The 16,732-nt window shown below is 38.6% G+C and overlaps 1 protein-coding gene across 6 annotated transcripts in view; it reads left to right on the forward strand.

The window, feature by feature from the left end:
- The window catches only part of YTHDC2 (YTH N6-methyladenosine RNA binding protein C2), an 89,498-nt gene that overhangs the window by 41,663 nt on the left and 31,103 nt on the right, over positions 1–16,732 (forward strand). For 2 of the 6 annotated variants that reach the window (XM_077817322.1, XM_077817327.1), the window contains 3 exons: positions 1,943–2,146; positions 3,779–3,961; positions 6,676–8,448. In XM_077817322.1, coding sequence (XP_077673448.1) covers positions 1,943–2,146; positions 3,779–3,961; positions 6,676–6,756 — 468 coding nt within the window. In that variant the 3' untranslated portion in view covers positions 6,757–8,448. Of the gene's footprint in view, positions 1–1,942; positions 2,147–3,778; positions 3,962–6,675; positions 8,449–16,732 lie in introns of those variants that run through there. The other 4 variants (XM_077817323.1, XM_077817324.1, XR_013346177.1 and 1 more) reach the window with 4 other exon arrangements.

Raw genomic sequence — 16,732 nt, forward strand, 5'->3', positions numbered from 1 at the left:
ATAACCTAATAGGCCTTTTCATCTTTCCAATGTAAAAAGGTCCCTTTAATGGGAAAATTTTGGTGCAGCCTTACTATGGAGGTATACTAGCATGCGTCTATAATCTGCCTTGGTAGTAAATTGTCTGAATCTGAGATTACCTTTACGTACCAAGCATACATAGAAGGGCAGAGATCTAAAAAGAGGTATCTAATCACTCAAATTGGGATGGTGGGTATAATATCCCTAGACAAATATAGTGCTTGCCACAATTTGAAAGCCATATAAAATGCATTAGGAGAATTCAGCTGCCATTTTCGTAAAGAATAATCTTGCATTCTAGTTCACAGCTGAGCATTAACATTTTTGGACTGTAAATTGATCAGCAATTGTACAACTGTATGTTTTAATTGAAATTTCCTTTTGCTACATTGAATACCTCTTACTCATTCTTCCCTTTTCTTTGGGTCTTTTCCATTTTGTCTTCCCTCATGTTCATTTCCCTTACTGTTATAGGAGATAGGGCTTTCCACCTACAGTTACACTGTATTCTTCGGTATCTGTTTAATGTATCTGAAAAATGCAAACTTCTTAATTGCAAAAATGTTCCTAAATCAGAATTTAGCCACTATTTCATAAGTCCACTCAAACCTTTTGCTTGTCAGGTGAAAATATTTTTTCATAACTTTTCTAGCTGGTATTTTTAGAAAAAGTATCAGATTGGCGTGATCGCCAATGAAGTTGGTGTGCAATTTCTTAATAGACTGAGATTTAGCACCTGGACTTCTCCTGCTATTGTGGCTTTTGTTTGAGAGTCTGTTCCCCACCACTTCCTTTAATAACGTGCATCAGGGCCACACTCTCTGGTTCTCAATTTTGTGGCACTTGCATTATGTCTTGTAGCTTCACTGTGATAGCTATGTGCACTCCACAAGAGGAAATATTTCAGTGGACTGGTTGAGTTCAGTTCCACTCACATACGTAGGGAGTATAGTATGCCTTCAGTCACCGTCTCTCTTCCCCTTTCTCACAGTATTTCCATAGATACTGATCCAGTCTGCTTCTTGCATTTCAATAAATAGGTTAGTGCAGGAGGCTGATATGTCTGGATCTGCTCTGTTTGCTCCTTTTTTATAACAATCTGTCTATCTTCCCCCCCAATTCTTCTGTCTCTAGCAGGTTTAATTGATTCCTTATTTAATTCTTTGACTCTTGATCTCTTGATTTTTTTTTTTTTCCTAACCCTATAATACGGAGGGGAAAAAACTTTGCATTTCCTGGGTGTGACAAGGACATTAATAATTTACGTTAATCCTATCATAGACTGTAGCCTGCTTTACCAAAAGAGCTGTCAACTTCTAATTACTGCAGAGTGCTTAGGGCTATCCTTCTTTGAACTATTCTCCTAGTTATACTGTTCCCTAAATTAATAGCTTTGGAAAATATGCCAAAAATTAATTTGTTCATCTCAAATGGGATGTTTGGCTATTACCATTTTCTTCTTCTCCTTGTTATTTTGGATAATGTTACTCATTTCTCATAATCTGAGTTGGTGGCAATTGATCTGCAGAAATGGAAATTTCTTACATGGCCGTGCCTGTCTGCAGACTTGTACCAACACCTGTCCTTCAATTGCTATTAGTCAGATAGCTAGTTTCAGTTGTCATTTCTTGTCACTTGCTTGTTAAAATTGAAAGTTATTAACTACACTTGAAATTTCTGCTTTGGAGGCTGTCAACTGGAACAGAGTCTGTGGATGAAGGAGTTACAGGTGTTACTTATGCTTGGTGGCCTCCTTGATTTTTACATGATGGGAAACAAACCTATCCTGTTTTCTCTGGTGTAGTAAGAAATTCGTCTTTCTGCAAGACTATAATTCTGCTAGAACTTAGTGAAAAGAGGCTAAGCAGGGGATTTTTGCTTTGTTCAAATATTAGAAACGCAATTTGCTTCATTTTTGCAGGGATCCAAGTCTCCTTCACCCAGACCAAATATGCCAATTCGATACTTCATTATGAAGAGCAGCAACTTGAGAAACCTTGATATTTCTCAACAAAAAGGCATCTGGTCTACGACTCCAAGTAATGAACGAAAACTAAATAGAGCCTTTTGGGAAAGCAGCATGGTTTACTTGGTATTTTCAGTTCAAGGATCAGGACATTTTCAGGTGAGTCTTAAATTAACTTTTAAAATTAGGTCATTCTGGTGGCCTCATATCAGTGCAACAAATTACCATGCACAGAATGGGAGTTTTGCTTATGATTTGAAATCTTTACAACTGTTTTAATAAGTAGTGATGGAGAAAGAACATTTCATATCCCTCTGGGGTCTCCCCTAACTAATGCAGGAAAGTCAATGAAAAGCCGAGGCGCTCTGGATGCAATTCAGTCTTAGTCAGAGTAATGTTTGTGTCCTCCATGAGTTCTCTGGAATTAAAAACAAAGCGGGAAAATAATTAAGGGTATCCTCATTCTTTTCTTTCTCTGACTGCTAAAAATATATGTAATAATGTACATTTGTCATCTTATTATGGCAACCTTCTCTAACAGTCATGGGGCTGTTTTAAAGACTTCAAGTGATGAAGAATCCACCACATCTCTAGTTGTTCCAGTTATTAATTAACATGGATCTTAAAAGCTTGTGCCTTATTTCTAGTCTGAATTTGTCTGGCTTCACCTTGTAGCTATTGGATCTTGTTATGTCTTTGCCAGATTAGAGCCTCTTGTGGTCAGAAATTGCCTCATGCAGGTACTTGTAGACCATGATGAAGTAACATTTTAATCTTCTCTTGGATAAACTATATAGATTGAGCTTCTTGGTCGGGACTGTGTTTTGTTTGTATATTACAAATGTAATTAGGTCCTGATCACTTGCACCTAGACAACTGATTTTTAGTTCAGTGATCAGATGTTCTAAGATATAAACATAAATCAACTGGAAAATTAAAATATTATTGCCATGTACTTTATTGCTTTACTATACTTTTGACTTTGTTTGCATTTCAATATACAAGATAATAAAATTTTAGTCAGTATTTTTCTTGTTTAAATTATCAAGACCTTGGGGGGAAAAAATTCCACATCAGTGTTAGACTCCCTGTTTAATATATTACATCAGGCATTTAGGTGAAAAAACTGAAGTGAAGTTGCAATTAGTTTCAGTTGTCACCATTGAAATTTTCAAGATAGATTACAAAAACTAGTCTCTGCTGAACAAGTATTCCTTCTAATTTTAAATTTGCTCTGTTTTGCATGTTTTGGTCTAATTGCATTCCAGTACATGGAACAGAGTTTTGTAACTAGATTTTTTTTTATACTTTTGAAGATCATTAAATACTTCTCATACATTTATATATCTTGTTGATTATTTCTGTCTTTGAACAAGGAAAGAAAAATAGTGCTGGATGAGGTGTTCAAGTACATTGAGTTGTTGTTCAGCTTCATTAAATATGAAAATTCTAATACCCCAGTATACAAATTGGCGATTCCGATCCAAAAATCCCATTCATATGCACCAAGGGACATGAATTGCATATGGAAAAATTTCATTCCTCTACTTAACTTTTCTATACTTCTGTTTCTCATCTGGAAAAGGAGTAAAATATACTTGTGTGCCTCTTGGGGGTGAGGTGAAGGATTGATGTTTGAGTGAAGTACTTTGTACCTTTAATCCAAGAATGTCAATGTAATACAAATGATTATTTTATTCCAAGATGGAAGGGTATTATTTGATTATATACAATCTGATTAGCTTTATGTCTTTCAATTAAATATATGTTTTATTTTAAATTTTCCCACAGGGTTTTGCTAGAATGTCTTCAGAAATAGGACGTGAGAAAAGTCAGGACTGGGGCTCTACAGGCTTGGGAGGAGTGTTTAAGGTGGAGTGGATCCGGAAAGAAAGTCTTCCCTTTCAGTTTGCACACCATTTACTCAACCCTTGGAATGATAATAAGAAAGTACAAATAAGCAGGGATGGCCAGGTAGCATTTATTTTCATTTGAAATATGTTTACACTGCTCAGTGTTGAATATACAGTGTATTTAAAAGGATATTGCTGGGGTGATTTTTGTGGTTTCATTACTCTCCATTTTATATAATAATCTTAATGCATGGGTTTTTTTCTTTTATGATTTTTAAGCTTCTGCTCTCTCTTATCTTTCCTATCTGGTAAACTTCAATTCAGGTTATTGGCATGCTGGGTTGTGTTACCACTAACTTACTAAAGGCTTTGCTAAGTAAGAAGGAGGAGCGTCTCTTCAAAAGAAGGTTGAAATCTTCAGTATAGAGCAGAAGACATGGTATTGCAGGAGCAATACTCATTTATCATTCCCAATGTGTTTAACCCATGTATTTAAAAACTATAGAGAACACCATCTCACAGTGAATGATACATGCTGTAAAGCCTCCGGTTTTTTTGTTAAAAGAAATGTCTCTAAACCAATCAAGTCAGTGTATCTTCTTGCATGAAATGGAATATAAATGTACTTTTTACTGAATATTTATGAAAGGGAAGAAAATCATAGAATATAGGTCTTTTGAACACTTTGTTACATGGTTGACTATAATATTTTAAACAATGATAATGTCAAAAAGGAATTGGCAGGTAGTTTGATTACTTCATGAACTGTGGGAATGGACTTGGAGAGAATTTTTAGCACCTCAGATTTTTTTAGAAATTGATTAGCTGTGACTTTATCCAGATATATTGTACATTAAAATTGTCATATAATGCTGCCCTCCGAAAGCCTGTAAGTTTGTGCCAGTTGTAGTATCTACATGGCAATTTACTTAAAAGAAAAAAAAAAATTAGGTCCTTATGCTCTAGAAACTCATCTGTCCTAAAGAGATAATAGTTTTGTGGTGTTCATCAACACTCTATTGCTAAGATGGTAGTCAGAAATCCTCTGGAATTACTCCTTCTCCTGCACTGTTTTGCCTTGCCTTTCTGTGCTGCTTGGTTGAATCTTGTTCTAAATTGGGGTTGTTGGTTTTTATACAGAGTAAATAGGCTCATCAAATCCAGCCAACTTTTTGTTTAATTTGAAAACAACACAGTAGGTTTTCCCATGTCCAAGAGAACCTCATTTAATTGGAAACTAACTTGCTTTTCACAGTGTTTAAGAGGACCACAACTTGAGATGCATTTCCAGCCATACTCAGATTTGTCAGCAATGATAGCAAAAGTCCCTCTCACCCAAAAAGATTCAAAGCTGAGACCTTGAGTTTTTTGTATAGTTTTAGGAGACTGTATCACTATTTTGAAAGAGAGTTGGTGGGTGGGGTTTGATTCTCTCTGGGCCCAGTTCTCCAGACTGAGGCCACATGCGGCTAGAGGTATCAAACACACATAGTCTGCTGGGGACCATTTTACCAGCCAGAGTGACTGCAGTTGATGGCATCTCCCCAGGCATCATGTAATGAAGTTTCCAGATCTGGCTCAATCCTGCGAATCCATGAATCTCTGGGATGGCCCCATGTGCAGTATCAAGGCATGCACCCCTTCACGAGTTGATGGAGGATTTGAGAGCATAGTGTGCTGGGGTGTTTTTGTCCATCCTGACAATGTGGCCAAAGGGCATGCAATGCTGCTTTTGAATATAATGAGCAATTGAAGGAAAGCCAGATCTTCGCAAGTCTGTCACATTTGATGTGAAGTCAAACCACTTTATGCTCAGGTTTTTACAACGCATATGGGATGCTTCTAGGGTCCACATAGCAATACAGGCAGTAAACAGGATTGAGAGAGCCTGAACTTTTGTCTCAGCCCAAAGATGTTTTTGTGTCCGTAAGCGAGATATGGACTTGAGATAGCTTGTGGAGAATTCCCCCTGTGCAGGGAAACTCGCCACTGACCGAAGACTTGCGGAGGCAACTTTGGTACCTCCTGTGCGCAGCTACCCCTAGTTCTGAGGGTGAATTATGTCAGCGGGATGGGATGGGGAGGGGAAGGAATGTGGCAGAATGGAGCTCTACTGTGCCCAATCCTCTACAAATCCTTATGACAATGTCCTAAATGAGGGTTGCTTCTGTGCAACCCTGACTTGCACTGGAGTCTAGTAGCACAAATTAGTGAACTGTAACCAAATCCGTATGCCCCACTCTCCACTCAGCTGAACTGTTCTTGAACGGAGTGGAGCATAAGGACTCTAACTCTTTACATCTGTGTTCTTTTTTTTTAGTTGTGCTTAGGGTTTTCTTTTGTATAAACTAATGTTGTGTGAGAGTGTTAGAGTTCTGTAGCAGGTCTACCAGGAAGAGCCCTGACCACTGTTCTAGGAAAAGTCATGGAGGAAACGTATAAACAGTTTGAATCATTTTATCTCAGAATTCTGAGAATACAGCCAATGGACACTTTACCATTTTACCTTTGCTTTTTTGGCTGAGCCAGGCTAGGTTGTATGCTCAACTTTTCTATTGTACTATAAAGGTTCTTATACCACACTTATCACCATAGTTTTTGAGTATCTAAAGTGATGATTTCTGTAAAATAATTTGTTGAACACCTGTATCTGATTGTACTTAGTATGTATCAATAGCAAATGGGATTCGCTCTTTCAAACAAAACAAAAACCAAACACTGTTTATTTTGTCTTTACCTCCATTGCTGTAACTGTCTTCTTTGTGTTGTGGCCATCCTGTAACATGCCTCTTAGCATTAAATGTGTCATTAAGTTTTCTTTCTTCTGGTCTGCAGGAATTGGAACCACAGGTTGGAGAACAGTTGCTACAGCTTTGGGATCGTATTTCTTTAGGAGAGAAAAACACAACTGATTGATTGACAATTTACAGTAACACGCTTGAGGTATTATATTGACATGTAAAGTCATATTTTTCTTGTGGTAGATCATCAGTAAACTTTTCCTGGTCTTTATACTATGTGTTTTCACCAGTTTTAATGGTACCTATCAGAGAAAATAGCTGCTGATGAATTTTGCTGGAGAAAGTATAGATTTGTTTTAATTTTCTTAACCTTTTTCTCCTTGAATTTTACAGTTCTGGCTGCTGAGACACATCTGTTTTATAACCACTAGAACCAGCACTGCTCAGCACCTACACAAATAGAAGGGGGAAAAGCCATGTAGTGAAATGGGCTGTTGGAATTGATACCATTTCTCTAAACTTGGCATAATAAAAATAAAATGGAGCAGGGTTTCAGTAAGCTCACAGTAATAAGTGTGATAACATCATTTTGCTAGTGTGGTTTTGACTGAATGAAAAATGATGTATGTTTTATTTGTGTGACATTCAGTCTGCAATTTATATCTAAACAATTTTGAAACTTTAAATATTAAGTTTACAACAATGGAGCAGGCTGAAGTTGCTGGTGGGTTTTAAATAGTACAGTAGGCAGTTAAATAGACCCTTTCCTTTCAGAGCAGCCCAATGCAGCAGAAGGTTTGGGAGCAACCAGTGTAACGTTAATTAGTCTTAGAATTTCACATTTTATCGTTTAGTTCTTGAGAACAATATTTTCCAGATGTAGTTGTTGAAGATTTCTCAACTTAGATGCTCAAGGCTACTTTTATTATTGGAGTAGAGCAGGATATATGCCGACAACTGATGGGGGCAGACGGTGCACCTCCTAGCTAAATAAAAATTGCATTTAAATTTGCAGCATGAATGGAAAGAGAAGGAAGGCTCTCCCTTGCCTGAAGGTTGTTCCAGAGCGAGTTTCCAGTCCCCACTATCTTTTTAATGTGTGTACTCATAATTCCCTCTTCGTAAAATGGATACTTCTCTCATTGTTTCTTATTTCTCATCTGTACAGCAAGTCAATAAGCTTTTTCAAAGGCTGAAGCCAAAGGCAAAAACCTTGGGTTCTAGCAAGTAGCATCTTTTGTTGAAGACCTAATTTTCCAATTGCTCTCTTCGCCGACCTGCACATATGCTTTTGTATTGTTGTACATGTACATAGGGACCCATACTGTGTTACTTGACTTTTTAGGATATACATGAAGTTCCTGCACTGCTTTGATGGGGAAGATAGAAGGCTAGCAGTTCAGTGATAACTTTCACTGAATTTTAAGTAGAATAGATAACATACTTTCCCTTTTAACACTCATTATTGTTTAGGGAAGATATGTAATCTTAAAAACTTTGGAAAGGACTGGAGTTCTATACTTTAAAACACTAACAAGAGAAAAAAAATCATGAGTGGCCTTAACATCAGGGAAAAGAGAGTGAAATAAGAAAATCCTTCTGTTTTATCTGTGGGAACATTGGTACAGTACATCAACTAAGATATTGTGCATGGATTTTTATTCTTTAACTTAAGTTTTTCGTGTATAGATTTGACACACTTGGTTTGAGATCACCTGCAATTAGACTCTACTGTACATTGTTGTAATTACGTTTTCACTTGTTAAATTTTACTAACAATGACCATAGTTTCATATTATACATTTAACTGTTTAGTGTTTTGAAATTAGAAATAAGGAATTTCTGGAATAAAGTTGTTTCAGTTTTAGCTTTGTGATGTCTTCAAATCATTAGCCCTTGTGTATAGAGTAGATGATCTTAGTAAAAATACTATTTGACCAAATTCAATGTAAATACTACAGTGAGTGGAAAAACACATTTTAAAAATGAAGTATATTATACAGAATGTAAAACGAATTTAGTAAATGTATTGAATTCTTCTTAGTTAGGTATGGAAGAAGTTGAGTTTTTTCTGAACCAAGATGTTTTAAAGCACAGCGTAAAATATTTTGAATCAGGAATGGGTAGTAATTTCCATAATGACCACACTTCCTGCAGTTGTCTACATCTTTCATCTCGGTTTATGGGCCAATGATGCAAATGGAGTTTAGAGCCAGCTTTGGACATCGGGATGAGTTTTCCATTTTTTTTTTTTTTTTGAGCATGCCATCTCCGCTAATCCCTACAAAACCAGGGTAATTCAGTGCTGATAGAGAAAGGACACTAGAAGCTAAATTCTGTTTGTCTTGTAATTTACTAGAAATTCTGCCTCTAGTGAGAAGACAATTTACTGGTCCAGTGGTCTTGCTTTTATTGTTTCCTGGACAGATTTTTTTCATTTTTCCATGGAAGTAGTAAGACCTCTTCCTCTCTTGTTCTCTCTTTATGGCTATTAGTTCCAGGTATTCACTATTTGTGTCTCAGCGGGAAAACTGGACTCAAGCCTCAGGCAGGACAAAATAAAAAATGAGTAATGGCTTAAGTACCAAGATCATAGGTAAAATTTGGGATGTGCCATAAAGAAGCTACGAGTATAAGTAGGGGAGGGTCTTGAGAAACCTGATGGGTACCACAATAGCCGTTGTGACATGAGGATGCAAAGGAGTTAAAACCTCTAATTCATACATCTGTAAGGTCAGTGTTATAGTATATTAATAATAATATGCTTCCCAATGGTTTATAAGGCCACTTTAACATGAGAGATAGAAAATCAAGTAATAGTGAATAGTTAAAGATTTGTAAATGCTCATCCTGTCGGTTTTTGACATGCAGTAATAATAATTGTGGTATGGTCTGTGGAGGGGTTTGTAAACACCTCTGCAATAAATAGCAATACAAGTTGATATAGGCAAAAACTTCCAGCAGAGTCTTCTACTAGATCTAAGTGTCTTCAGTCTTTACCACTGAAGAAGCTGTGTTATTGAGAGATGGAATTTTGGAACTAAGAAGACTGAACATTTGTGGTGTTCTCCTTTTGCTGTTCAAAGTCACTTTCAGGCATTTGTATATTTCTAAATAAAAATACAAGAGGAATGTTTATTAATCCTGACTGTCAATCATTTTCTCACCTAAATTAGATAACTACTTTGTCAAGTCAAAATAGTTATCTAGTTTGGTGACACAAATATTTAAATATAGGGTATTAAATTGCATGATGGTGATTAGTTTCCAATACATTCACACAAACATATCTTGATGTTTAGACCAGGGGCCTGAATTTTAGCCCGGCCTTTGCTTAGACTCACTTTGGGATCTAAAGGCTTGTCTACATTAGAAGGTTCCACTGGTGGAACTGTCCTATTGGTGGGAAGTGCCGTGCCCCTATACCCAAATTCTCTTATTGATGGTTCTTCGCACATTTGTCCATTTAAGTCCATAGGAAGTTCATTGATATAGTGCTAGCCTGGACACTTCCTCCTGCCCCTGCCCCGCAAACACACACACACATCTAAGGTAATTGAATTACTGAAAAGAGTCTTCTGCAACATGGGACAGTAGCAGGAAGTGGTCTGTCTGGTCAACTTTGTATATTCCACTGCTTTGGGGTCATGACAGCTGTATATCAACCACCTCCTCAAATCCTACTGGCTCAAACATGAGCACTAGAGGCATTTTTTGAGGGGAGCATTCTACTTTTCGGAGCCTGTGTACTGATGTTTTTGATTACTATACTTTGCATATCTTCCTGGATCTATGAAAAGGTTATCTTCATTGCTTTGTGGGTCAAGAACCACATCTTGTTCCAGATGCTGATGTGAAGCAGGGGGTTCAACCCAGTTCTCCTTCCTCCCAGGTGAGTGCTCTAACTGCTGGACCATGGGTGGGTGTTTCTGTTGAAGCTGTTCTAATTTGTATAAAATATTTAAATATTCATTGGAGTAGAGACTGGAACCTTGGTCTCCTAGGAGATTGTCCTAACTGCTGGTCTGTAGTCATTCTTTCTCTGGCCCAATGCTTATTTAAGTATTTTATGCAAAGTGGAACAGCCTCAACAGGAAAGATTGAGACCCACCCCAGAATACCCTATAACTCAGAGGTTAGGACACTTGCCTGGGAGAAGGGAGACCTGGGTTCAAGGACCTTCTCCACAACAGACAGTGTGGGGATTTCAGCTTGGGTCTCCTATGTGCTGGCTGAGTGCACTAACCACTGAACTATTGGGTATAAAGGGGCACCACCATCACCACCACCTCAGTGTTTTGCAAGAAAGTGCTGATCTGGCTTAGCGCCCAACTCCAGGAGAGGGTTCATGTTGAATATGAAGCAGAATTAGGTGTTTCCTGTTAGGCACCTAACTCCCTGTGGGGGTGGGGTTTATGCCCTGCTCCTTTCCTCAGCATTCTTTACTGACTAACTTAGGCAGCTCCCTGCTCAGCTTGCTGGCTTCTTTGAATTGCATCTAGGGTGCTTAACTCTTCCCATGCATTATATAGGGACCTTGCATGCCTAACTTGGGGCTGAGTATTCCACTTGGCATCTAAGAAGAGTATCTAAAAATTAAGTGTTGAAACATTGAGTCTAAGTCCCCTTTATTGATCTAGCCCACTGGAGGTGGGAGCAGGAGAAGGAGAGATCCTTCTTGAGGATGAGGTTCTCTCCAACCTCTTCCCATGTGGGGTAGCCAGAATCCTGGCTTGGAGGCCGTTGGTCAGGTTCTGTTCTGGTGCAGACTTAGACCCAGGGGCATATTGCCAGAAACAGTGGAGTTTGGAGACCAGAGGTTCTTATCCAGTCGGCAAGTTATTTTTATTGTGGCCCTTTTGAGACAGTTAGGGGGATTTGATCCAGCTAGGAGGTCTATGGAGGACTTTCTTCTGGATTTGCCTGGCTACCACCATTACAGATTGTAAAAAGGCAGATACAGTTAAACATAAAGGCAGAAATGTCCATCCCTGGTTCTTCTCCTTCACTGCTGCTTTACCACCTCCACTGGTTCCCCTCCTCACTAGTGGCAGATGGACCACTCACCAGCTGCTAGGATGACCAGATGTCCTGATTTTAAAGGGAGAGTCCTGATATTCAGGGCTTCGTCATATAGATACCCAAAACCCCCTACCTCTTGTCCTGATTTTTCACACTTATTGTCTGGTCACCCTACCTGCTGCCTACTGTTTTGGTTCAGTTGAACCCTTTCCTCCCTTCTGTGCACTGTATGGTCTCATTGAATTGTGTTGGACACTGAGTATTATAACAAAAATACTATCAAATAGCAGTTTTGTGGGACAGGATTGGTCTGTCTGGCCAGTGCATGATACAAGTTGGATGTCAGTATAATAAAACACTGGTATAGTGTGTTCTGGCCCTTAGTGTCATGTGAACTTCATATACTTGACAGCCTTAGGGACTCTATCTGAATATATGGGCCTGAAAATCTGTAGAGGGTCAGCTATGCTGGAACGAACAGCTTGAAGTGGCTGTAAGATCTACTGTACAAGAAATAGACTGAAATCTTGTAGCCATGAAGGAGGTCAATGTCATCTCAATTTGAAATAAAATGTACACATTAGCCTGTGTTAATCTTATTTTACCCTCTTCTTTTGACATGTTTTATCTTAAATTGTGAAATCTTTAGGACATAGTGTCTTCCTATGAGCTTGTACCACGGTTGCACAAAGGGGCCTCCATCTAATAGGGGGTCTTTTGAACACTACCACAAAATCTATAATATGTTTGAAAGACCTGGATTGAAGATTTAGCCGAATCCAGAATAAAATAAAAACCAGCAGGATCTTATTAAAGGGGAAATGGCAAAATGCCACATTTATTGTGAATACAGAAAGAATCATAGTAAGCAGTTAGTTATAGCTATAACATTCCATTCAATTTCGTATTTATTCACACAGTCATTCATACACACACACACACAGATTCTGGAAGGTTATCATAGTTACCAGCCTTAGAGTTGTTCATGCCAAGCCACTGGCCAGGTGGCTTGGACACAAGGAGGGAGCAGGGCCTTGTCAGATGCATATCTGACGCTCCTGGAAGTTGGTTTGCAGAATCAGACCCCAAAGTTCTCAGTTTCTAGAGTCCATGTTTATAGGAATTTTTTCCTATGCCAGTCTATGGGAATTGCTTCAGCATGCTGTTGCTGAATCAATCAGCAGATGGCACATTCCTGACGGCTCAGTGTTGTTCTTTGGTTCTCCCATCCTTGAGGCTGTTGGGTAGATTCCAAGCTGCCCTCCTGGTGTCCTCTGGTTGTTTCCACTTGACGCCTTCTTTGGCCGATGGGCACTGGATTCTTAGGCTGGCACCTCCCTGATCATTCAGTTATTATCCACACCAAGCATCCATCCACATACATCCTCTATCTCTATTTTAATCACAATTGTTAACAAAGCGAGATAAATACAACTAAAGGGTGGGGAGTCTCTGTGTGCTATTTCTGTTGTTACAAAGTATTGCTTTGAGAACAGACTCTGTCTTAGGATGTACTAACACAATTAGCAGCTTGCACGTTTCACACAGCGAGGGAGAGAAACAGTAAAAATAAGAGACCAAGAGACCTCTTAATTAGTAATACCCTGGAATTCAAACTATGGGGAATCAAACTCATTTGTGATTTTAACACAGAACTTCTGTAATATGATCCAACATAATCCCCCTTTTGACACTAAGATTTATAATAGTGTCACTTTCTATATAGCCTATTCAAGAGAAGGTACTGTGAGGCAATTTGAGTGTGTGATTCCAATTCATCCCACATACATGATCCTAGTGATGTATCTTTACTACAAGGTTCTGGGGCAACAGGCAAGGTGAGGCACACCCACTTTTGAAGAGCCCATTTTGTACAACCTCTAGTGTCCAATAGCTTTCCTCCCTCCCCAGCCCACTGGCTTGAGGTCCAGGGTAGCCAGAAGGATCCCATGTGTAATATGGGGAGTGGGCTAACCTTCCATACCTTTGCCTCCAGGGACTGTTTGGTGTGCAATTTTGACGACAATTTCTCCCATTAACAAGTCTGGTTTTACAATACTGGAAACGTATTGCATCCATTCATAAGTGTCAAACAATGATCTCTTTCTTTGTTATTGTATTAGGCTGTTCTGTAGCTGGCACAGAGAGCTTAATTTATTCTTAATTACCTGCAGGTCTGCAGTATTTTTTCTTTAAACACAACAGTGCTAGCAACAAGACAAAACATAGAACACAAAACACAATTTCTATTGTGACAGTAGATTCATGGTATTGGGTTCCTCTTCAGCTGGCATCAGCTTTTCCTGATTTTCTGAAAGACAAAAATAACATGTTTCTACCCCTTTTGGGGTGGCAGATTATTGCTTAAAATATTTCTTTTACAAATAACCTTGCTGACTGCAGGCAAAACAGAGGAATTACCCCCATATTTTCCTATGTTTGTTCTATAGGCAGGCCAGGTTTCAATGGCTTCTATCTTTTAAGGGTTATGGGGAAATTATCCCACTGTTTAGTCATTAAATCCCTGAGGTGGGGTACCTCAGTTTCCCTTCTTATACAGCAGACCAAGTTTATAATGTTTTTCCTGCTGTGTTAAGCTTTGTTTATTTACAGGTAATAAGTGAAAAGCATCATTACCATATGACCTTAAAGGATTTTTCCAAAAATCATACACACTATACATTGTTACTAGGGGTACTTATCGTTAAATTTATTAAAGTTATCTTGTTATACCATGCCTTTTATTTAGACAATTTGTTTGCTGACCAGGTATGTCCTTTATCTGCAGCTCCTTTGTGCAGCTAGTTCTTTCCTTCCTTTATCGTTTAGGTAAATTGCATTTTCACAGACGTTTCCTGCTTGCTTTTGGATTTAAAGCCATCAGCAGCTCAGAGGCTCTATCTTAAAAGGGACACAATCAACTTTCACCAGAGTTTTGATTACTTTTAACTTTTAACTTCTGCTTCCAAAACACACAGCAATCTGAAAAAGAAAACCCAACCTATTGTGGCTCCCTTTGGAGCCCTAATAGCATTTTAATTAGATAGCGTGGTATGTTTGCATTTCTTTTGCCCCTTCTACAATATACACCGCATATGTTCTCGAGAAAATGCACATTCCTTCCATACTTTAACTTCTATAACATTATCCATATCAGTTTTTTCATAAGGGGTAACTATTTCTTTTGTGCTTACAGAGTTTTCATATACCTTTATCAAAGTGACAGTCTGATTACTCAGAAACACAGTCTTAAAATGGCTCTAACATTGCTTCTTTTTGTTTTGTGCACCTCACCCCTGCTGTTGCTTCAGAGGGGCACTGTCTTTTTTAATTTCTTATTATTTTTTTTAACTACAGCTCTCATCTGCTATTTTGTTACAAAAACAAACCAACCAACCAACCAAAAAGAATCCAGAATTTTTTCCTATTGTCCTGATTTTGACTGCCCTGCTGTAGCCACTAGTTTAAAACATTTTAAATTTTGTAAAGCATTGAGTTACCTCTTAAGGATTAAATGCCAAATCCCAGAGCCAATCAACACTAATCACCTGTGTCTAGCAAAAAGGTCTGTCAGTTTTGCAACTTTGAAATAAAGAGTCAAATGAATTTTTAGTGGCATTATTTAAAACAAAAACAAAACCAACTGGTCCTTAGAACTTTACATATTTACACACACACAGATAGATACATATACATTTTCTTTTCCTTAACGTCCCTTCCACACTGCTGTTTTTTACATCTTACATTCCCTTTATACATTTGAGGCAGAAGTTCCAATAGAACCCCCTTATGCTCTTTTAGCAAATTTGACGAAATTGTCCAGTCAAATGATTTTAATCAGTTTATTTTTGTCTGGCTTATTTACACACATTCCTTTGCAAAGGAATTCTTTCAGAATGGCTGCAAAGAAACCAAGAATTCTCTTTCTCCAACAGGTTTCAGAGTAGCAGCCGTGTTAGTCTGTATTCGCAAAAAGAAAAGGAGTACTCGTGGCACCTTAGAGACTAACAAATAAATTTTCTTTCTCTAACAGTTTTCCTTTTTAACATTTTCACAAAGTTTAACTGCTTAATTCTCTCCAGCCTCTGCAGAGTTAACTTTTCACTCTTTTCTCTTTGTAATTATGCCTGGGGGTGCCGTACATAGTACCTTCTCCCCCTTCACCCGTTGCAATGGCTGCTACCTGTTTAGAGGCAAAGCCCAATTTTTGTCTCTCACTCTTAATTAGTGACTCACAACGACTGTGATTTGCAGGTGCTCTGCCCTGCTTCAAGGTTAATTTTCTTTACCATACCTTGTAGCACATGATTCTCTCTCTCAGTTTTCTCAGAGGCTTTAGCTTGGTCTGCCAGGAATCTTTCTGTCTCTCTGGATTCCTGGAGTGCCTCTTTCACTATTTCCAGCTGACTCTGGGTATCTGTAGCCAGCACCGTCCAATTGTCTGCTCCCTTTTCCGTTTGGTTTAGCTTTTCCTGTAAAGATGCCTTTTCCTCTTTCTTACCACCGCTTGTCTTCATGTAATCTTTACATGCCTCCCGCAACAACAAAATTGGTCCTGCATCTCTGCAGCACTAGAAGGTTTGTATATGAGGATATACTGAGCCAATCTATCCTCTAAGTCCAAAATAGCGCAGACATCAGCTAGGGCTTGTTTAGTCCAAGGACTGTGCCCAAATTTTTGAAGGATTTGTTTAAAAGGTGTAATTTCTTTAACAAAAGGTGAGGTTGGAGTTCCTTCTGACTCCATTCCTCCCTCTGGCTTACTGGCTTACCCAGTTTTCTTTTAAACATCTTAACACGGGTATTTCAATCTTTGTCACTCCTGGTATTACTCAGCGAGTGACACCTAGATTCTGAAATCGTGGCTCATCAGATTTCCTCGTCACACCTGGCACAGGTCAGCGAGTGACACAACCTAGATTCTCTGATCCTGCTACTCCTTGTTCCAGTGAGCAGCACTGCCTGGCCCTTAGGCTTTTTTGTTGCCCCTGATACTTCAGTGAACAATAGGACTTGGATTCTGTAATCATAGCTTAGTAATATGAGCTCTGTATATTTTACCTCTGCCTCCTGGAGGCCAGAAGGTAGAAATGCCGAGCTCAGTAGAGCTGGCGGGGTGCACACCAATA

This window comes from Eretmochelys imbricata, chromosome 5 (assembly GCF_965152235.1).
Source record: "Eretmochelys imbricata isolate rEreImb1 chromosome 5, rEreImb1.hap1, whole genome shotgun sequence".
Classification (NCBI taxonomy): Eukaryota; Metazoa; Chordata; order Testudines; family Cheloniidae; genus Eretmochelys; species Eretmochelys imbricata.